The following is a 23,844-nucleotide window of genomic DNA, read 5'->3' as shown; positions in this document are numbered from 1 at the left end:
CTGGAACTTGAAATTTAACAGCTATGAATCAAGGTGAGCTTGACGTGGTTAAGGAAGAGATGACACGAATAAACATTGACTTCTTGGGAATTAGTAAACTAAAATGGACTGGAATTGTTGATTTGACTTAGGATAACTGTTGGATTTTCTACTGCTATCAGTAATCTTGCAGAAGAAATATAGTAGTCTTTTATATGTAATGTAAAGAAATGTCAGTAGACTGAAGACTGAAAATATTGTGATACTGTTGCCGAAATCTGTTTTATTTTCTGAGTTTTTGTGAAATAAAATGCTCCTGTATAATTGAAGTGAAAAAAATACAGTCAATCTTAAAAGGGTGGTGGCCTTTATCAGTAGGCTTTTTAATGCATCTTTTTTAGGATATATGCAAAGTTGCTATTAGAAAAAAGGTGTCCATGTATGTCAGACAGTATTAATCTGGATTCTTAGAATCAAGGGAGGACAAGACTTGCTAGGGCTGTCTTGAATTTGGCTAATTTGGCATCCTTCTACTTCCCAGGATTCCTAATGAGTTATTAATTAGATATTAAGTATTTGGCTAAATTTAACTGATTTAATAACCCCCAAAGTAAGATTGTAGAGTTGAATGAAATTACTGTAACATTAGGTATTTCAGAGAGGAGTGTTATAATAAGCAACCCACACTCCATCTCCAGTATAATTATGTTCATTAACTCTTCCCCATAGTTAGCATTTTAATAGTCTTGTTAACACTCCTATAGTGTTCACTTACATACCAATGAGGACTTTGAACTAATAATTCAATAAAAAGCAAGAATAAAATGATTTTGTCATAAATGGTTACAATACGTTAAAACCATTCAAAGAATGTATTGCTAAACACCAATAAGTTTAAAAATTGACATCATAAATCATAAATATAAAACATGCATGAAAAAAATATAAAAATAGATATAAAAATATGTATAAAAATAGATGTAAGAAGTATATATAAACTAGGTTCCTTCTTTCTTCTATACCTTTATTAACTATCCTAGACCTCCATCTAGTTGCCATAAAAGATGATCATAAAAGTTTGGCAGCCCTAAGCTTCAAAATGGGAGCTGTGGAAACTGTTTCATTTATTTCAGGGAATCTGTTGACTTCTAAAACAATTTTGCCAATACAGTTCCCTATATTCTAACTTGCTATGCCCCCCTCTTTTATCCACAGATACAACTTCTAATACAAAAAAATGAAAAAAACAAGCTGATGCACACGCCATACGGTGTTTATATCGGGTGTTATTAGGATTCATATTTTTAATTTCATATACATGTTTATAAATCCTTTTTCAAACCTCCCTTTCTGTTTTGCCTATGTAAAATGCATTGTATGCTTCACATAATGCTATATAAACCACCCCACTGGTGTTGCAGTTAGCATACCCTTTACATAAAACATTTACTCTCCCCATTTATTACATATGGGCGGCACTTGGAACAAAAGCAACATTTAAGGGTAGCCCTCCTAACTTGAGTATTCAAATTGATCACCTCTCCGCATTTTGTATTAAATTCTTGATATTACAGCTTTTTCTAAAAATACATTTGAAGGGCTTCTCAAAAATATTACTAAGATCTGATATACTTGCAAATTTTGCCCATTTTTTTTCCATTATGTTCCTAATGATCCCAGTGTCCCCACTGTAACTTGTCACAAATGTATGTTCATACGATGCTTCTTCCATAGAGAAATCTTGACCAATGGATGGGAGATCGCAGATATACCCCAGGGATTACCTCAGTGTCACTGCTCGACAGAGGCACAGAAAAATAATGGGTATAGTTCCCCATACTAAAGGGGTGGCCTAAGCCACAAAACGATGGGCTAGGCTTGTAAATGCCCTCGGGCAGATAGCCTAGTATGAACCTATGAACCTATGAACCTAAGTGGTCCTTACTTGAATTTACTGTAGGTGTATCATCCTTGCATAATAATAGTGCAAACCTATTCTGTACCCTTAATGACCTCTTAACCTCATGTAGGAGGTTGTCAGGATAACCTCTTTCTTTGAACATTTTCTCTAAAAAATGACAGTCTTTTAAAAAATCTCCATCTTCAGAGGACATCCTGTTACGCCCCACAAATTGGCCTTTAACTGTCCCTCTTTTTTGGGAATAGGGATGTGCACTTGTAAAATACAAGTATAAATTAGAAAAGTCTCCTTTCTGAACACAGTGGACTTAAATCTTCCTTCATGTTTTTGAATTGTAAGATGTAAATAGTTCATCTTATTATATTGTATATCATAAGTGAACCTTCAAAAATGAGTGGTACTGGAGATGTAATTAAAAAATTCAATACATTTCTCCTATGTTTCAATCCAAAAAAGACATTTGTCATCAACGTATCTCCTTTTGTATTGGTTACTAAATTTGATACAAATGTTTGAGATAGAAAAGCTACGAATACTATTAACACCAGAGTCAGGGATGATAAGATATGTCCACGTGACCTGAGTTAACAGAGCTAAAACAGGAGGATGAGCAAGCCCATCCTGGTGTGGAGGGTGGGGCATGATTTGCAGTCCGCTGGCATAATCCCTCTGAGGAGGGACAGCGATGCAAATGACAGCCTGGAAATGAGCATTAGCCTCACATTGGCAAAGGCAATGTTGGTGAATAGAAGCATGCAAGAACATGGGGGGAATGTAAATGTGGAAGTCTCTAAATATGAAGATCACACATCCCTCCCTCTACCCAGGGTGAAGCTAGGCCATAACAAACGCCCCTCATTGCTATACCACCAACAAGAGCATTAAACACTCTCCTGCCTGCATGAATAGCAGCACCTTTGCAGAGTTCTTATCCTATTCCCAGCTAAACAAAAGGGACATGTCCATTTTGGGCATGGCTTAATGATCATCAAAACAGGTACAAAAAAAAAAAATAAGCACTGAAGTTGACATGTATTGTTTTGATTTAATATATATTGAGTGGACAAAGATAAATGTTTGCTTCAGATGTTTGTGTTTCAGAGAAAAGTTTTTTTTCAGTACTAAATATGAAATGTGCTTATTTAGGATATCAGTTATTTATAAATGCTGTTTCTAAAATGAAAGTAGTTAGTCAGGAAAACTTACTAGGTGGTATACTTTACAATGTCTTTGCTATGTTATTAATGCATAGTCAGAAAATGTACTCCACGGAAAAGCATTGCAACATCATTACATGCACGTATGAGAATATTAAGTCTTTCTAGGTTAGCTGTGAAAAATAGATGATCCTTTTGAAATGGACTAAATGAGATGTAACCTTGAGAATTTAAATCCCATTCCTTGAAAAACAATTGGTTGTGGCCTCTTGCATACTTAACAGCTTCTTTACTTGTTTGAATGTAATGGCAGGATTTTCCGTAGTCTTTTGCACTGTCATCACCATCCCAAGCTGTGATATCAACTTCATATCTCTTTTCCATCTGTTTGCAGAGTTCAGCTTTTTCCAGCCATGTGCAGGACCAGAAGATTGCAAACATGTTTGAGCTGTCCGTACCCTTTCGACAGCAGCATTTCCCGTCAGGCCTGCTGCTTACAGAGCTTGCTCTCATCCTTGAACCAGATTCTGAAGGGTAACTAAACTGCTGTTTTACAACTGTTCCATATGCTTTTAGACAGTCAACATACTTAAACTGTTAAGTACGATGTGAGTGCTCTGTATTATACCTTAGCAAATGGAGTATTATAAAAGATAATTTTTGTTGCAACACAGTGCTCTTTGGTGTTGAGCTCTGAAGACTTAGGAATCTGCAGAACTCTACAGAAGTTTATAGTCAATTTTAATTTGACTTAAATTGCATAATTGTTTGTGATTATTTCCAGCCCCCATGGGTTGGAGATATATGTGTATGTGTACACATTTGATTGTATATATATATATATATATATATATATATATATATATATATATATATATATATATATATATTATGTGCGTGTGTGTGTGTGTATAAAGTGAAGGGTGAAAAGCCACCCAGGCAAACAACTTGGTTTTAATTACAAAAAAAAGAAGTAAATCTAGAATCATCTTTGTGTACCTCAAACCTCCTGTAGTGGAGGCCCATGGGATAGAAAAAAAATTGCACTTTATTCATCTGCTTTTACTGTAATTGTGTTTCTTCCCACTTTATTACCTTATTTTGCTTGTGCTTCTTCTTAAAAGTACTCAATTGTATTATTCTGCTGCAGTTATTACTGCTTGGTAGTAGCCTGATTAAATTGTAACTGTTATTATAAGCCTTTTGGTTTAAACACTTGGGCTTCAAACCAGTTGTTTTACATTAAGAAGGTTTGTGGACTGCATTGTTGTGGCAGGACAGGTAGTTTACATCCTTCTAAGTTGGGAATTGCTGATTGAAGGCTCAGTGTCTGTTATTCTAAAAGAGCATTAGTTCTGGTTTAAGCACTTGGGCTTCAGGACAGTTATTTTACATTAAGAAGGTTTGTAGTCTGCACTCTTGTGGGAGGAGAGGCTAGATTCTGCCCTTCTGAGCTGGGAATTTCTGGTTAAAGGCTTATTGTGCCTGCTTATTTGATCTGTTTCTTTCTGAAATTTGTGTGCCTTGTTTGCTGTAGCCCAGAAGTTAGTAGTTTATTGGCCATTTTGGGCTAATTTCTAACTTTTTCATTTCCCTGCTATAAAAACCGCATTTGCACGGTTTTGTGCACCGGGCAGTGCCTGTTAGCTAGGGTTAAAGTATTCCCGGCTCAACAAAGTCTGCTCTTCAATTTTTCCCTTGGAACTAGACAAACTTTCAACTTAAGCACTCAAACCATTCATTTCACAGCCCAGCACTTGCTCAAAACACATAGCAAGCACTAATTAACCCTAGCACTAGACCCCCTGTACTGTCCAGAAGGACAAGGCTCTCTATTCGTCCCTACCAGCTAATCAGCAAAACAGCTCACTTTACCTATTCAGGCATGTCCAAAGGGCAGTTTCAGGTGTACTCTCCAGTCCAGCTGGTGAATCTGGGCATTTTGAGGCAATGTTACAACTGCCTCATGTACACAGACAACCCTCTCCTCCTACCACAAACACTAATACATGCAAGAGATGCAGTTATACAGCCAAACTGGAGGCAAAGCTCTCTCAACCCAAGACTGGAACTGACAGTCAAGAGGAGAAGGAAAATACTTGGAACACACCACCAGTCTCACATAGACCTACTAAACCAACACAGGCAAATAACGCACATAAATACACGAAAACATACTCGGAGGCTCTAAATAAAAATCTGCAAAAGCAACAGAGACATCCAAAGCAGACACCCAAGCAACCTCCACACCCCATCACAAACCATGAAACACATAGTTTACATAATCAGTGTGCCACGCAATCACAGCCCTTAAGGCACAATACATACCCAACACACTAGTAATAGGCGACTCTATAGTTAGGCTCACTGATGTCCCACTAACTAGGCTGGACAAGGAGAAGGTTACAGTTAGCTGCCTGTCGGGCACCAGGATCCACCACATAACACAAGCTCTCTCAGGTCACTCCAGAACAAGTACAGATCGGACTCTGTCATTGTCTATGTTGGTGTGAATGACCTGAGATGTACCTCCCAGGACTAGATGAAGAGAGACATGGAAGAGCTCTCTGATCACGTAGCCCAGGCCGGTATGACCCTGACCCTGAGTAGCATCCTGCCCTCACCAAAAATGATGCCACAGTATAAAGAAAAAATGGTCAATTTCAACAATTGGCTAAGTTTCTAGTGTCATTCAAAGGGGATCCAATATCTGTCCACCTGGAATGACATGCTCGATTAACCACGTTGCTCCACAAGAGATGGCTTGCACCTGTCACCCTTAGGCCTTTGAATATTGGCCAAGGCTTTTGCCGCCCATATAGTGCCTTTTTTAGGCAAGGCTAAAAAGACAAACCCACCACCATAAATAGCACAAGTAACCAAAAACTGAGGGTAATGCTACTCAACGCCATAAGTCTAAACTTCAAAATGCATGCACTTGAGGCACTCCTCAGTATGGAGCACATCGATATCTGTGCAATAAGAGAAACCTGGTTTAAGGCTCCAGAGAGCACCCCAGCACTATCAGGCTATAACTCATACCATACTTTTCGGCCACAGAACCCGGACCGAAACACAAAAGGTGGGGGTGTATCCATATTCATCAAAGTTACCCACACCTCCAGGTTAGTGGCGCAGCACAATGCCTCAGAGATCATCCATGTGCAACTAACAACGGGCAAAACTGCAATTCAAATTGTAGCTTGCTACAGATCACCTGCCATGACCCAGGACCCCCATTCCGTGTTTCTGGAGACATAGGAAAATATGAAGGTCCTACCAAATACCCTAATATTGGGTGATTTCAATTACCCAAACATTAACTGGGAGAACTACTCAAGTACTAACTCCCTTGCCCAACGCTTCCTAGAATTTATAAACTCTAAGGCCCTAGATCAACTGGTCAACACCTTCACCAGAGATGACAACATATTGGACCTGGTCATCTCCAACATGTGCGACCGGTGTTCTACACCGGAGGTCAAACCCTCGCTGGTTAGATCAGACCATAGACTAATCACTCTGGATATCCACATTCCGCCCCCACCCCCAATCTAGGAAACCGCCATGAAAAACTTTTCAAAAGCAAACTTCATGTTACTTAACACCGAGGTGGAAAGGTTCACAGCCCCCATGCTAAAGGACAATTCTGTCCTCACTGCTGAATCCTTTACAAAGGCACTCTATGAGCACCTGCAAGAGTGTATGTATCGTGCTATCCCAAGCAAAACCAAGACTCAGTCCTCCAAGAAAAGGAAACCAGTCTGGTGGACCCCTGCCAAAACAAGCTGTACAATAGGAGGAGGAAACTAGTGCAGAAAAGAGTAAAATCCCAAGAAGGAAAGACATCCCTGATCAGTATCAGCAAAAAACTACGATCCCTCATAAAATAATCCAAGGCTAGCTTCGAAAGAAAATTGCTAAGGACTCCAAAGATAACCACAAAATGTTCTTATGTCAAGAACCTAAGTGGAAACTCTCAGATCTGCTCTGATTTAGTGCAGAATGGAAAAAATGCACTGAGCTGACTGATATTGTCAACATTCTGGCAGACAGGTTTAGTACAGACTTCACCCGTTTCTCACCCCCTAAAGGACCCATAATACCAGAAGAATGTAGTGCCCCTTCAATCACTGACACACAGGTTAAAACAGCCCTATCCAAAGCCAAAAATACAGCTTCAATGGGACGAGACGGTGTCCCAGGCTGTGTCTTACCGAGCTCCATAATGAACTAACCCCTCACCTAACCACACTGTTCAAACTCAGCCTCTCTACAGGCTACGTACCCATAGAGTGGCGCACAGTAACAGTTATTCCGCTCCACAAAGGTGGAGCCACAACGGACCCTGGGAACTATCGCCCTATAAGCCTGACTAGCCTGGTTTGCAAGGCTATGGAGAGCATCATCATGGAATTAATTAACAGAGACATTGGGAACCTTCAAACATTGGACCTTACCCACTTTGGCTTTGTTAAGGTCAGATCATGCCTCCTAAACCTGGTGGATGACTTTGAGACAGTTACCAAGACTTTAGTCAAGGGAAAGGAGGTCCACACAGCCTACCTAGACCTTGCAAAGGCTTTCAACACCATTGCCCATTCTGGTATTATAGACAAGCTCACCAGCCTAAACATAAACCCCTACGTCATGAGTTGGGTTGCCAATTGGCTCACAGATAGAACCCACATGGTGAGAGTTGCAGGCTCTAGGCTCGACTCTAAACCAGTTACAAGTGGCGTTCCCCAGGGCTCAGTCCTGGGACCCCTCCTGTTTGGTATATACTTCTCAGAAGTACAGGCAAGCACAGGAGGACTATGGCTGACCAAGTTCGCAGATGACTGCAAACTAGGGGCCATAATTGACTCTCCATCTGATATAGCCATCCTCCAGAAGGTTCTCACTGAGACGGATACCTGGGGTCAAAATCATGGCCTCAAGCTAAATGCCAAAAAGTACAGTCATCCCCTTTGGAAAAAGCAAAGTACATATGAACTACCACATACGTGGTAGTCCCATAAATACAGAAAATGTAATAAGGGATATGGGGACCCAAGTAGATAGTAATCTCTCCTTTGATAATCATATTGCCAGGGTGGTTAGAAAATCTTTCTATGTGGCCCACCAAATCACAAAAGGGTTTGCATCTAGAAAAAAAGAGGTTATTGTGCGCCTCTACTCTTCACACTCATCGTAGAGTACATCGCCCCATTTGAGATGTACCTTACAAGACACCTGCAACAGCTGGAAAGACCGCAGAAGTACATCACCAAGAAAATTACTGGCCTCAAACATATGCCCTATGCAGCCCGACTGAAGAAACTCCAGCTGTACTCACTTGCATACTGCTTACTCAGAGGTGATCTCTGCCAGAGATACAAAGCCATGTCCAACCCGGACTTGATGGACATGCTCCACCTAAAAAAAAAAAACAAATCCCCAAGAGCCACACGCTCTAGGGATCTAAACCTCACCACAACGATAAATAGGATGTGCTGGAGGGATAGATTCCTGTCCCAGAGACTCCCCATGCTTTGGAACAGGATTCCAATCTACATTAGGCAGAGCTCCTCACTAACGCTCTTCAAGAGAAACCTTGACTAGTGGATGGGAAACAGAAAATTTACCCCGGGGATCACTGCAGTGGCTCTGCTGGACAGAAGCACAGGGAACTAATGGCTCTGCTGGACCGAGGCACAGGGAACTAATCTAAAGGGGAGGCAAAAGCCAACACATTCTGGCTAGGCTTATAGATGCCCTCAGGCAGATAGCCTAGTACTTACCTATGAACCTATATATGAAAATAACCCCTTAAGAACATACTGTTGTTTAAGCTACATGGCTTCAGAGTGCTCCAGACTTTTTACTTTTAGTTTTTCAAGTTTTAACTGGTGGAGTCAGTCCAGTAAACTCGAATACCATTAGATATAGAGATGCCCTTCTACTAGGATCGTCAGTAGAGCATAATGTATTATTTATTTAGTGGCATTTGTTTACCGGGAAAGTCCACTGGGCCAAAAAGAGCCCATTTTTAGTGGGGAGACTGTGAGAAAAGCTCCAGTTTGTAACAAAGCAAGTACAAAAAGAGTTACAGAAATTATCATAAAAGTTGAAAGAGTTCAAAAAAAGATTTAGCTCCAGATTAACAGAGCAAGTACAATAAAAATTAACAGAAATTAACATAAAAGTTCAGAATATTCAAAACTATGTACATAAAATATTCATGAAAGAATTGACAGAATTTACATAGAATGAATTAAGTGTGTCAGGGCTGGCAACTCTGCACGTAAAAATCAACTGCCAATCATTAGCGGACCGGAGTTCCGCTGTGACGACCCCTAACTGGGAAAAGCCGAAAGACACAACAACAACAACATAGAATGAAATAAACATAAAATTCTCTTGAAAAGAATTTACATAGAATGAAATATACTTGCTACAAATTTCTTGACATAAAAGAATGACCATATTCATAGTACATGGGTACAATAATAACAGGACATAATGCAATGCAAAACAATTATGTCAAGATTTGTTTGATATATGCAAAAAGAGAAGTATAGTATAATAAGGCCTTAAGAAGGACAACCAAGCTGAGTATCTAAATGTAAATACAATTTGGTTAAAAGGTAAGCAATATTTACTTTAAGGAGTAATAGGGGAAGGAAGGAAAAGGGAGAGAGAGAGAGAAGTGGATGCAGAAGGATTGGACAGGAAGGCAGATGGAAAAGGCCAGGGAAAGGAAGAAGAAAGGGGTGAGTAGGGTATAAGGGGTAATGGAATTAAGAAGACTCCAGAGGAGGTATAGAGAAAAATAAAAGTTAGTCAGAAGGCAAGGAAAGATTTATTAGCAAAAACTACGGGTAAAGTTGTGGTGTTAAAATTGGAAGATTAATAAGTGGACTGCTTGGCCTATTTTAGAAACACAAACAAGCCTGATGCCTATATTATCCATACTAAAAGGTGAAAGCTGCATAACTACTGTATGCTATATATATATATATATATATATATATATATATATATATATATATATATATATATATATTTCTATGGGATCACTACTAAATCCTAATCTTAGACCAGAATCCTGAGACCAGATACCCGAAAGACGAGAAGACTGGAAGGCCAGAAGTGAGAATTTCAAAATCGCAAATTACGGAGATGTCAGTAGGTTAGGTATGTATCTCTGTTTGGTTGTGTTGGTTAGGGGCATTAGTGTGTAAGTGTGTGTTGTGACTGTGATGTGTATGGTGGTGTTTTTGTGTGTTTGTCTGTACAGTGCGACCTTGGAGTTGGAATATTTAAGTAGGGTGGATGGGGGGGGGTGAAAGGTGTCTTGCCCTCCCAGCTTTTATGTAGTGTAGGCTTGTCTGTTTGGTAGCGTTGTTGCCTCACAGTAAGATGCTGTCCAGTTCGATTCCCAGCTAGAGCATCTTCTGCATGGAGACATGCATGAATGGGCGTACCTTCGTTGAAGGTTGTGCATCAGGGCTGGCAACAGAAAAGCCGAAAGAAACAACAGGCTTGTCTGTTTGTGTTTTGAGTGAAAGTGTGTGTGGTGTATGTTTACTGTAGTATTGGGTATTTGAAATTTCAAGCTTCCGGTCTTCTCATCTTTCGCGTATCTGGTCTTGGGATTCCAGTCTTCGGTATTGTAAGTATTCGGGATTTAGTAGTGATCCTATATATATATATATATATATATATATATATATATATATATATATATATAGATATATATATATAGATATAGATATAGATATAGATGTATATATAGATATAGATATATATATATAGATATATATAGATATATATATATAGATATATATAGATATATATATATAGATATAGAAATATATATATATATATATATATATATATAAAATATATATATATATATATATATATATATATATATATATATAGCTATATATATGGATATATATGGGATTAATTAAAATAACTGAATTATCTAACATGAACAACTGAACATCGAAAATGCAAACCTTGATAAGCTGCTATGTATGCTCCAAGAAGCAACTTCGGTGCATGCACAATTTCACAAATGAAAAAAACAAACAAAAAAAATAACAACAACAACAGAAAACCTAACACTCCTTGCTAATTATATATATTAAGTCGGGAAAAGGCATATTCCACAACCTCAAAAACTATGAATTCTCTCACAGCTGTTGACTGTCTGTTTAGTCAATGAAATATGATTGACTACACAGATGTCAAACTTAGCCACTTTCTCAGGAAAGCAGAGAGTAACACACACACACACCTCATATGTGTGTGTGTGTGTGCGCATGCGTGTTACTTGCACAAGCATCAAAGCACAGGAGAAGAATGCCAGCATATCAAAAACACCCCCCACACTACCTTATTGATGTGAACCAACCCTAATTCTCTCCCTACACCTTACCTTACGAAAAACACATTTCCTAATACTACCACTAAATAAGATGCTCACAAACATACGCACAACATAAATATATCCCCTTCTGTAGCCTTTACTCTAACCCTAGCCCACAAACACACCCACCAACCCACCTCTATAATGCTGAAACTTTCTGTATATCCTAAAGTTTTGGCATTAGAATGCAGATGTCCTTCAAGGATGCATCTGCAGTCCTAACATATGGGTTGTCCTGCCTCAGGCAGCCCTTCGGTCGGCCGGATTCCAAAGTCTGGGTCTGGCCTCGGCTGATGTCGCACTTCACCCGACGTCATAGCTGCTGTCAATTGGGTATAAAGGCATCAGCCGATGCCATTTTCCTCAGTCTTTCTTGCCGCGTGGCGCCTGAAGCAGAAGCTGTTCGCAAGTGCCGGTCGGTCAGAACCAGAGATTACTACTACCGAAGACTTCTAAAAAGCTAAGTACCCCATTGGGGACTCTTTCTTGCCTCAGCTGATGTCAGAAAAAGTAAATAACTGTTTAACTTGTGGGAAACAAATACCTCATAAGGATTTCCACTCTTACTGCCTTCCTTGCTTAGGCCCAGACCACGACGTAGCAGCTTGTCTAGCCTGTGCTTCCTTCAACCGACGGACACTTAGACGTCGGTCGGAGTTTGCAGAGGAGTTTTTTGGCCCCACTTTTGCTTACAACATGCCGTCGGAGACTCCGACTTCACAATTAGCTAAAAAGCGTAAGGAAAAGGACCGACACTCGCGGTCCGCGGTTTCGGCCAAAACCGCGGTTAAGCCAACCGCGAGTGTCTCGGTTTCGGCTGAAACCGAGTCCTCGGTTCTTCCTTCGGCCGAAAGCATGCCTCCTACAACCGAGGCCTCATCCAGCATGGCTGAATCTGCTACTGAATTTCCACCTGCTGTTGCAGGTTCTCAGGATTTATCAGATACTATTCCCTTAGACATATCTACTCCTGCACGTGGAGCTGCTAGGCCCCCTGCATCCATGTCTATCAAGGCTTTTTCTAGGGCTAAAGCAGATAAATCTTCTAAGGCTTTGCCTGCTAAAACCCCCTCACACAGGCTTAGCTCTAGTACCCAAATGCTTAGCCTGGCAGAGGATCTCATTTCTTTGATCAGGGGATCCCAACCTCACCCTGACAGGGCCTCTCATCCCCCTCCAGAGAAGAGGCCTAGAGCAGAGCCCCCTGAGCCAGTTTCTACAGATTATTCCTCTGATGATTCAGAAAACTCAAATCCTCCAGAAGGCCCTTATTCTCCATATGAGGACTCTGACGCAGAAGACTCCATTACTTCTGCCTCTCCTCCTGAGGAATTTTCTTTTGGGGAAACCTTGCATGCTATGAGAGAACAATTTCAATGGCAGGGCCAGGATTTTTCAGATTCTAGGAAAAGGCTTAGGACCTTTTTACATTTGCCACAGCATAGGCTTTTAGCCATTCCTCCAGTACTTACAGTTGTGGATGATGCATTTAATGATGCTTGTACTGCCCCTGACTCTCTTCCCCTGGCCCCTGCTAAGCCCGACAGATACTACAGGGTCCCGGACACACATTATCACTTGTATAAGGCTCCTATTGCAGATCCTGAAACTATTTCACAGGGCCCCAAAGCTGTAGCAGCTGCCTCTGCCAAAACCCCTCCCTCTGAAAGAGAATCTAGAGCATTAGAGATGGGGTAAAAAAGTTTATACTTCTGCTACTCTTTCGGCTAGGGCCTTAAACTGTCAATTCCACATGATTCAGTATCAGGAATTTTTGTTAGATCAGCTAAATAAAAAACTGTCCTCTCCTGAACCTATAGACCATAAGTCCCTTCAGGATTTGGTACATAACACTCAGCAGGTCAGTAATCATTCCTTAAAATGCGGCTATGATGCACTGGAGGCTTCCTTTAGATCAGCTATGACTGGTACAGTGATCAGAAGGCATGCATGGTTAAAAGAGCAATCCTTACCAGACCATGTAAAGTCAAAGTTCCTAGATGCTCCCATGGAAAAACACAGTTTGTTTGGCTCCCCTGCACAGCAAGTGTTAAAGAAGGTGGAAGAAAAAGCCAAATTTGTCCAAACAGTCAAGGATTTCTTACAGGTCCAGCTTCCGAGGTTTAGTAGGAATTGGCCTTCAAAGAATTGGTCCTTTACAGACACCACCAGAGCACAGAGAGGCAGAAATAGGCGCCCAAGAGGCAGAGGTCAATCCAGAGGTGCCTACAGGGGACGTCAGTGGCAGCCTAACAACCAGAGAAGTACTGCCACAGATCCAGCCACTACCACTTCCACAGGACAGTCACAGTGACTTGGCTCTGATACCGCCTACCAGGGAACAACTAGAAGCACCCTTAGGCGGAAAGCTAGCCTTATTTTCAGTAAACTGGCATTACATTACAGGAGACAAATGGATTTTACAGACAATAGACAAAGGTTACAGGTTTCACTTCCATACTCTACCAAGGAAGAGAGGAATGCCAAACCTACCACCAAACCAAAAAACAAACGCTCTAGAACAAATCGACCACTTACTAAGGATGAGAGCTATAGAAAAGGTACCGTCTATGGAGCAAGGACAAGGATTTTATTCCAGACTTTTCCTGGTACCAAGAAAGGAAAACCAATGGAGACCTATTCTCGACCTGTCCGCTCTGAACACATATCTCATTGTTCCAAAATTCAAGATGCTGACCCTACAGCAACTTCTTCCCATGCTGGGCAAGGAGTCTTGGCTGGTGACTCTAGATCTCAAGGAGGCATACCTGCACGTCCCCATATGACCAGATTGCAGAAGATACCTCAGATTTCTTGCAGGATCAGAGCATTATCAATTCTCAGCGTTGCCTTTTGGCTTATCTACTGCGCCCAGAGTATTCACAAAATGCCTGGCATCAGTAATTGCTCATTGCAGGCTTCAGGGAATTCAAATTTATCCATACCTGGACGACTGCCTGTTACAAGCGGACAACAAAAACAAATTAACAAAAGATTTGAGAAAAGTTATTCACCTATTGCAAGCCCTGGGATACACAGTCAACATAAAAAAGTCAAGGCTGATACCATCCCAAAGGATAACTTTCTTGGGTGCAGAACTGGACACATCAAATCAAATGGCATTCCTCACAGCAGAAAAGCAAAAGCAACTACCACTCTATTTCATGGCATTAACAACGCAGAACCAGCTTACAGCAAGGAAAGTCCTGCAAGCTCTGGGTTACATGGCATCCTGCATAATATTGATTCCACATGCCAGACTACATATGAGGAAGTTGCAATGGTACCTAAGGAATTTATGGTCTCAGCAGAAGCACAGCCTAGAAGCCCAAATTCCAATAATTCCACGCCTGAAGCAAGAATTCCAGTGGTGGGCTCAGGCCTGTCAATTGAACAAAGGACTGCCTTTCCACAGCCCTCACCCAAGCCAGACTATCACCACGGACGCCTCAGACCTCGGTTGGGGGGCACACATGGTGGACAAGTGCATACAAGGCTTATGGACACAAGACCAGCTGAACCTACACATAAATCAAAAAGAGATGCTGGCAGTAAAACAGGCAATTCAGACATTCAGACCGTTTCTTCAACAAGGTCATTTGCTGATAAGGACGGACAACACCACAGTTATGTGGTATATCAACAAACAGGGAGGCACACATTCATATCCTCTATGCCGGATGGCAATGGACCTCTGGAATGTGGCCCTGAACCTCAACATTCACCTCCAGGCCATATTTGTGCCAGGAAAAGAAAATATACTAGCATACATCTTAAGCAGAACTACCACGGATGCCCACGAATGGATGCTGCATCCAGACATCTTCAAATCCATTACAAAGAAATGGGGACAACCAGAAATAGACCTGTTCGCATCCCCACACAACCACCAATTGAGAAAATTCTGCACAAGGACATACCACCCACTTGCTTGGAAGGTGGACTCCCTATCCTTCAGTTGGGAAAACCTGACAGCATATGCATTCCCACCTCTTCCTTTGATGCACAAAGTGCTACTGAAGATCAAAGAAGATCACCCAAGGATCATCCTGATAGCTCCAGACTGGCCGAGGCAGCATTGGTACCGCTACTGAGGAGTATGTCTCGGGCACACGCATGGCCTCTACCTCTAGTTCCTTTACTGCTAACACAGAACAACTTCAAAATCCTGCATCCAAACTTGAAAACACTGCAGCTAGCTGCTTGGAACATTACATAAAACAAAATAACCCAGATTTATCTCAAAGGGTTAAAGACATTATCCTGGAGGCTCGCAGACCCTCCACAAGGAAAACTTATTCAGCAAAATGGAAAAGATACCTCATTTGGAGTGCAGCAAAAGGAGAAAATGTAGCATTGGCAAACATAGCTAACATCCTGGAATATTTAGCAGAGCTTTTCCACAATGGCCTGTCTTACTCCTCCATTTAGATTCATGCATCAGCAATTTCAGCAGAATACAACATGGATCCTCCAGTCTTCTCTCATCCTCTACTCAGGCAGTTTCTGAGAGGAATTAAAAATGTAAAGCCTCCAAGGAAGCCACCTTTGCCTACATGGGACCTAAACTTTGTGTTAGAAAAGTTAACACTTCCCCCTTTTGAACCAGCAGCAACAGCAGAATTACAGTTCTTGTCCTGGAAAACTGCTTTCCTGCTTGCAATCACTTCAGCAAGAAGGGTTTCTGAATTACAGGCATTAATGGCAGTACAGCCCTTCTTTATCTTCCATCAGGATAGAGTGTCCTTGAGAACTAATCCTACTTTTATGCCAAAGGTGGTCTCCAGGGTATCATTAAACCAAGCAATCCACCTACCAACATTCTTCCCCAACCCACAGAACAGGGGGGAAAGACTACTGCATACCTTGGATGTGCACAGGCAATTGCGCTACTACCTGGACAGAACCAAGAACAATAGAAAAACTGACCAGCTTCTGGTAGCATATGCAACAGGAATGGAAGGAAAAGCAATTTCAAAACAGACAATCTCAAAATGGATAGGAAATTGCATTAGATTTTGTTACTCTTTTCATGGAAAGACAACTCCAGAAAACATCAGACCTCACTCCACAAGGGCTACAGCCACTACTACAGCTTTCTTACGAGGAGTGGCTACCAAAGACATTTTAGAGGCTGCTACTTGGAGCTCCGTGCATACATTTGCCAAGCATTATAATCTACCTTTATACTCCAGATCCCGAGCAGGTTTTGCCACTGCTGTTTTGCAAGGGATCTTAACTACACCATAATCTTCTTAGTGCCTCCTCCCCAGTTTGGCTATGGTATTCTACCCATATGTTAGGACTGCAGATGCATCCTTGAAGGACATAGTACAGTTTTGTACCTACCATAAATGTAGATGCCCGAGAGGTATGCATCTGCAGTCAGGATTACCCACCCTCCTTCCCCTCTGTGGTACTCCTAGGGTATTTGCCCATCTTGTAGCTAGCTGGGGGAATCTATTATGGTGTATTTGTTTGTATATATGTATATACATGTTTATTTTTATTTGCTCTCTACTGTTTGGAATCATTTGCATTTATCCAAATTTAGCCTTCCTAGACGGCACCTGGCATCTGGGGCAAGAAACACTGAGGAAAATGGCGTTGGCTGATGCCTTTATACCCAATTGACAGCAGCTATGACGTCGGGTGAAGTGCGACATCAGCCGAGGCCAGACCCAGACTTTGGAATCCGGCCGACCGAAGGGCTGCCTGAGGCAGGACAACCCATATGTTAGGACTGCAGATGCATACCTCTCGGACATCTACATTTATGGTAGGTACAAAACTGTACTTTCTGCTTAATGTACACACATGTATTCAATACTCCTTTTTTACCCCCAGTTCTTAAAAAGGAGTACTTTAAATCACTTTCCATTGCAGTGTAATCTGTCGATAAACTATTACTATTTGACAGAGTAAACTGTACCCATGACCATATCTGTGGTGTGTGTGTATTTTATATATGTATATATATATATATATATATATATATATTACCTACATATATATAGACACACACACATCTATGGTTATAGCTCAAAATATCTAAAGCAAATTTGACTGAATGCTCAAATGACTGACTGCTTATTTTTATACTGTTTGTTGGTACGATTGTGCAAGAAAATGAAGGACTGAAAGTTCTTTTGGTTGGTTTGTATGTGCAAGTGTCCACAGGTTCTTAGGTTTAGGGTAAAGATTAGGAAAGGAAATAGATTTACTATTTTGGATGTTTGGTGCTGTGTGTGTGTTCTATCTCCTTTTGTTTTGTATAGTGATACTGTTAGGTAATGTGGATGTTTAGAGTTAGTGTTAGCACTCTTCAGTAATTTGGTGCTGGGAGAGGGGGTGAAGCCCCCTGCCCACTTTATTCATGTATGCTGACCCTACCCCTTTCTCTGCCCCTAGCCCTAACCCTGCACATTACGTTACTAAAACCCTTTCCCTAACAGTACAACTATCAGGAGTTGTGAATGATACAGTGTAGTTTTAGCTGGATAGACATTTTGTGATTCTGTATTACGAGTTTTCACTGTTTTGTGCTTTAGGTGTTGTGGGGTTTTTAGTAGATATTTTGAAGTTTGATAATTATTTTTAATTATTAGTTAGTATATGTAATTAGCAAGAGTTTCCTGAAAAAAAGCATGTTTTAAAATTTATAATATAAAAGTTGAATCTCGTTGTTAACCAACTCGATAAGTACTTCGTTCCCAAAATGAAAACAACTAACATAAAAATAACGTAATAGAACGAAGTAGCCAAGCAGTCTCTCGTAGATTTAAAAACAAGTAAAAATTTTTATTTTGTACAAATGATGAGTGCTTTCGCTAAAAAGCTTCTTCAGATCAGTAAACGGTCTGAAGGACTAATTGATTTCATTTATATATACAAATTCAAATAGCTTTGAACAAATTAAAACCATTTCTTCATTTTGTTCTTAAAGTTATACTACTGTGAACAAAATAAATGACTAGTTTCCCAGTCGTATATTTCAGAGACTCTGTTATTAAAACATATGCTGGCAAATTAACTTCTCAAAATACATGATGTAGCATTTTCTTACCTCAATATCTATAATCATATTGATCATAACAGATAAATCTATGACAGAAAAATCTATATGTGCATTGATCCGTACATTTTATATGAATTTTGACTGCTAAGAAGTATAAATTATGTTTCAGACTTCTAGGAAATATGAATATAGAAAATGTAAATGAATAAATGAACAAACATTAATGTATATATTACATAGATACTATATGAAAAAAATTTTGGTTAAATAATATTGTATATACCTTTTTTTAAAAACAGTAATATATAAAAATGCTCATATATACTTGAAATACATATACAAATACATCAGCATGGAACATGTCTAATTAGTAGCAATTTTTATGGAAATAAAAATAAACAACATAGTAGGGCATTTATTGATTTTCATTTTATATTTCTATGCTTATTTAGTAGGGGTTTTATTGTAGCCCGTTCATTTAGCCCACTACCTCTGTCAGCTCTCAATATTATTATCCAGTTGTTCTCTCTGTATTCTGTATGATTCCTCATATCTCCTTGCTGCATACTAGTAGGAATGACTTCTAGTGCTTTAAAAATAAATGTATGTGTATTGCCTGAGCTTGCGACATGTTTGGCTAGCGCATTATGTTCGGAACCTTTCTTGATATGGTATATATACTCTCTGATCCTGTCTTTAAACTGTCTATTTGTCTTCCCTACATAAAAGGAATGATAAATTTGACATACAGCTAAATACACTAGATTGCACGTTCTACATGTGGTTCTGGCCTTTATGGTAAACTCTTTCTGTGAGTCCGGATGGAAAAAAGTTGTGGAACTATCGATATATTCACAGAAATTACAATTACCACATGGTATAGTAGACCATTCTTCCTTGTCATCATTTCTCTTACTATTTTGCTGTTAGCATAATAGTCTCTTTATTTTTTTTCTGTTTTTATACAAGAAATAGGGTCTTTCACCCACTAACTTTTTTATTTTTGGATCCACTTGTAAAATTGACCAGTTCTTATTAAATATATCTATTAACTTATTATTATCTGATGTATAAAACATCGGTATCTTAATAATAGTTGATCTATCTGGTGTTGCATAAGAACTTTTGTTTACTACGGGTCCAAAATATGGAGCTGCTATAATTTTGCGGAAATTAGAAATATCTTTTAGGTTGCTAGAGATTTCCTCCTGTGTATACCCTCTACTTAGAAGTTTCTTATTCAAGTCATTCATTTCTTTATCAAAACATTCCTCCAGTCTATTTAATCTTGATGTTCTCAAACCTTGTCCCTTTATCAAGTTTTTAAAAATATATCTAGGATGCATACTAGAAGTGCATAAAAATCCTTTAAATCCACCAGTGAGACCAATTGTAGCAGGTGGAGGCTGGCTTACTGAGCAGTTATCAGTTTATATAGAAATGCATTTAAGACCGATAGTGAATATGAACAAATATGTTCTAAGAGACTGTAAACATTTTTTAATTGATCTATATGAAAATTTAAAGGAACAAGACAATATAGGAGAAGTAATATTAGTAACAGTTGATGTTCAATCACTGTTTACAGTGATACCCAATGATATGGGAATACAATATGTACATCAGTATATGTCTACTCATAGTGATCTATCAGCTAAACAAATAGATTTAATAACTTGTTTTCTTGAATTGGTGTTAGAAAATAACCTATTTTTATTCAACGAAAAACTGTTTATTCAATGTGAAGGTGTAGCTATGGGAACCCCATGCGCCAATAGCTATGCAAATATGTTTTTGTGCATTGGGAAGAAACCATACTGTTCAATTTAGAAGAATTTAAAACAAATGTTATTTTTTATCGGCTTTTGTCGATGACCTCTTCATGTTATGGAGAGGTACTTATGATGATTTAGACATGTTTTATGATAAAATAAATAGCTTAACAGGATGTCTAAAGTTTACAATGAATAGATCTATGTATAAAATTGAATATCTGGATCTTTACATAGAAAAATTGACCAATGGTATGATTAATACAGATATTTTTTGAAAATCTAGTTATCGTAACTCTTTGTTATTAAGATCTAATGTGCATCCTAGACATATTTTTAAAAACTTGATAAAGGGACAAGGTTTGAGAACATCAAGATTAAATAGACTTGAAGAATGTTTTGATAAAGAAATGAATGACTTGAATAAGAAACTTCTAAGTAGAGGGTATACACAGGAGGAAATCTCTAGTAACCTAAAAGATATTTCTAATTTACGCAAAATTTTAGCAGCTCCATATTTTGGACCAGTAGTAAACAAAAGTTCTTATGCAACACCAGATAGATCAACTATTATTAAGATACCAATGTTTTATACATCAGATAATAATAAGTTAATAGATATATTTAATAAGAACTGGTCAATTTTACAAGTGGATCCAAAAATAAAAAAGTTAGTGGGTGAAAGACCCTATTTCTTGTATAAAAACAGAAAAAAATGTTTTAATATTTATCGGTTCGTTGAACTGATGTTCGCGAAAGTGCACTTTCGCGGAGGTGTGCGTTTACTGTCTAATTTTGAAGATGTGTATTTTCATAGTTATACAGCATTCATTACACACATACGTATGTACAGTAAATTCCAGCTCCTACTGGCCTGTTTTCTGTAACCTTACATGCAGTCATCCTTATTGGCAAAATCTCATTTCTCCATTCTCATGTTGGCTTGGTTCTTAAAATACTTTCTGCAACTTTATGGCTTAAATATTCCATATGGTTGTTATTCTTAAGAATCTGTATAGAAAATCCCACTCTTAATTTCTTGACTCACCTCCTCAGCTTCATCACTATCCCTTTCAACTTTGAATTATAACCATCTGTATTATATAAATAAGCCTTGACTGTGTAGCTCTAAGATATCCCTTCAAATCAGGTAATCCTAATCCACCTCGTTCTATTGGGAGGATCAAGTTATCCTATTCTTGTGCTGTTTCCCACCAAATTAAATTCCTTCAACTCTTGATTAATTATTGTCCACAACTTCTCCTCTGGTTGATAAAAATATGTCTGACCTGTATATAAAATTAAATGGCCTAAAAACATTTTTACTGCTTGTATCTAACTTGGCATATTCATAAACAAGAGCTTCCTGTTTCTCAGTTTTTGTATTATCTTTTTTTTGTCATTTCACACACATCCTTAGCTGCAGTAACAGATGTTTTTTAATCCATTCTCCTAAATACTTCATCAAACCAACCAAAATAATCCCCAAAAATTCTGGCGAGGTATCAATAACCTCCTACATCCTGGATGCTCAAGTACTCCGTCTCCCTCTGGCTCTGATCACAACAATCCCATCCAAATAGCAGACTCATTTAATACTTTTTTTCACTGAAACCATACAATCCCTAGCCAACCAGCTATCCCCTAGCATCCCAGGCTCTGCCACAACCTTTACCAATAATTCTCATCAATTTCATTTTCAGCCCGTGCCCACTTCACTTATCTGTAACCTCATACAGAAACTTAAACCCACTACTCTCTCTGCTGATAAATTACCTGCAGAATACCTGCAAAAAGCTGCTAAAGTCATAGCCTACCCCATATCCATCCTCATTAACAGAATTATTTCTGAAGGATCTATTCCCCTAATCTGGAAAGTCTCTCACATAATTCTCCTGCATAAGGGCGGTAACTCCAAAGAGTTGTCCAATTATAGGCCCATAGCTATTCTATCTCCTTTGGCAAAAATAATGGAGAAATGTATACACATACAACTGTTAACCTACCTACTTGATCACAATTTATTAGCACCTTGTCAACATGGCTTTAGACCATTTCATAGCACCACCTCTGCTCTCTTATCCTTCACTAACCATATTAACAGCAATCGTAATATTGATACTCTATCCTCAGCTGTTTTTATTGATCTGTCCAAAGCATTTGACATGGTGAATCGCCACCTCCTTGTAGACACACTCAGAAACCTGTCATTGGACAACCATACTATACAGTGGTTCCAGTCATACCTACATAACAGGCAACAGGCTGTACTATGGGAAAATACTTTATCTTCCCACGTCCCAGTCACTCTAGGGGTCCCGCAAGGATCTATATTAGGCCCATTACTCTTCTCCATCTTTACAAATGACCTTCATTCTGTAATTCCTCAAGCTGACTGTATCCAATACGCTGACGACTCCACACTCATATGCGCTGCTGCTTCTCAATCAGAACTTCAGTCACTAACCCAAATGACCTTTAGTACAGTTGAAAACTGGCTCCTACAAAGACGTCTTATCCTTAACCCCAAAAAAAACAAAAATGCTACTATTTACCCCCACCCACAGAACCTTCCCACTTAACTTTACTATTACTTCAAATGATGGAACTATAATATCTCGAACCAACCACCAAACTACTCGGAGTACTAATAGATAACAACTTGTCCTTTGAACCTCACATTAATAACACCATAAAAATAGTAAACAAGAAACTAGGTTCCCTCTATAGAATAAAACCCTTTCTTACACCTCCAGCCAGGGTTACTATTGCTCGTACCCACCTCATCTCTACCTTGCTCTATGCCTCCCCTATCTATACCAAAATATGTAGAAGTAATCTGAGTAAACTTACATCCTCCTACAACAATATTGCCAGATTTGCAGCTGGGTCCTCCTATAGAACTCATCACTGTATCAATCTGAATCAGTTAGGATGGTTAGAGCTGCTAAATTTAATACTTTTCAATCAATTAATAGTAGCCCATAAGATCCTGTATTTACCTCAAAATACACCCATACTTACATCCCTAGTCATCCCCTGTAATAACCTCAAGACCTTACGCTCAGCTAGTAACCTACTTGTACAAATATCAAAATCCAACAACTTAGCTGGTGACACCTTGTTCTCCAATACAGTAGGTAAAGCCTGGAACATCCTCCCAAGCCAGCTAACCTCAATATCCTCTGTCAGCTTATTTAAAAGTAAGCTTAAACCCTATCTCAAATCACACTGGCTATGCCCCTGTGTTAACCCAGACTAAGTACCTAACTATTAACTAGACAACCACAATTCCTAGCCTATCATGATCTTGTGTTGTTTCACTAATTTTTAGTGAGCTTAACCTTCCTTAGGATTTTTTCTCATGTAAATAAGTATATACAGTGGAATGATCAAACACCTTCATATAGTATCACAACCTATGTGTTAAATAACACTAGAAATCCATCCTTGTTTGCTGTTCTTCTATACTCTATCTATTGATCTCTAGTGTTTTTCTTTCTTAGGTTTTTGTGAGACCTCAGTATCTCTTATCATAAATTACTAGGTGTATCTAATTTTGTAATATGTTATAA

At 39.2% G+C, this 23,844-nt stretch overlaps 1 protein-coding gene across 8 annotated transcripts in view; it reads left to right on the top strand.

The window, feature by feature from the left end:
• DOCK6 (dedicator of cytokinesis 6) overlaps positions 1-23,844 on the top strand; it is a 2,991,519-nt gene that overhangs the window by 2,150,487 nt on the left and 817,188 nt on the right. For all 8 annotated transcript variants that reach the window (XM_044084603.1, XM_044084600.1, XM_044084599.1 and 5 more), the window contains one exon: positions 3,452-3,591. In XM_044084603.1, coding sequence (XP_043940538.1) covers positions 3,452-3,591 — 140 coding nt within the window. The remainder of the gene's footprint in view (positions 1-3,451; positions 3,592-23,844) is intronic.

This window comes from Protopterus annectens, chromosome 9.part0 (genome assembly GCF_019279795.1).
Source record: "Protopterus annectens isolate FY-2018-M chromosome 9.part0, PAN1.0, whole genome shotgun sequence".
Lineage (NCBI taxonomy): Eukaryota > Metazoa > Chordata > Ceratodontiformes > Protopteridae > Protopterus > Protopterus annectens.
Note: the sequence above shows the minus strand (reverse complement) of the source record. Positions and strands in the feature narration are given on the sequence as shown.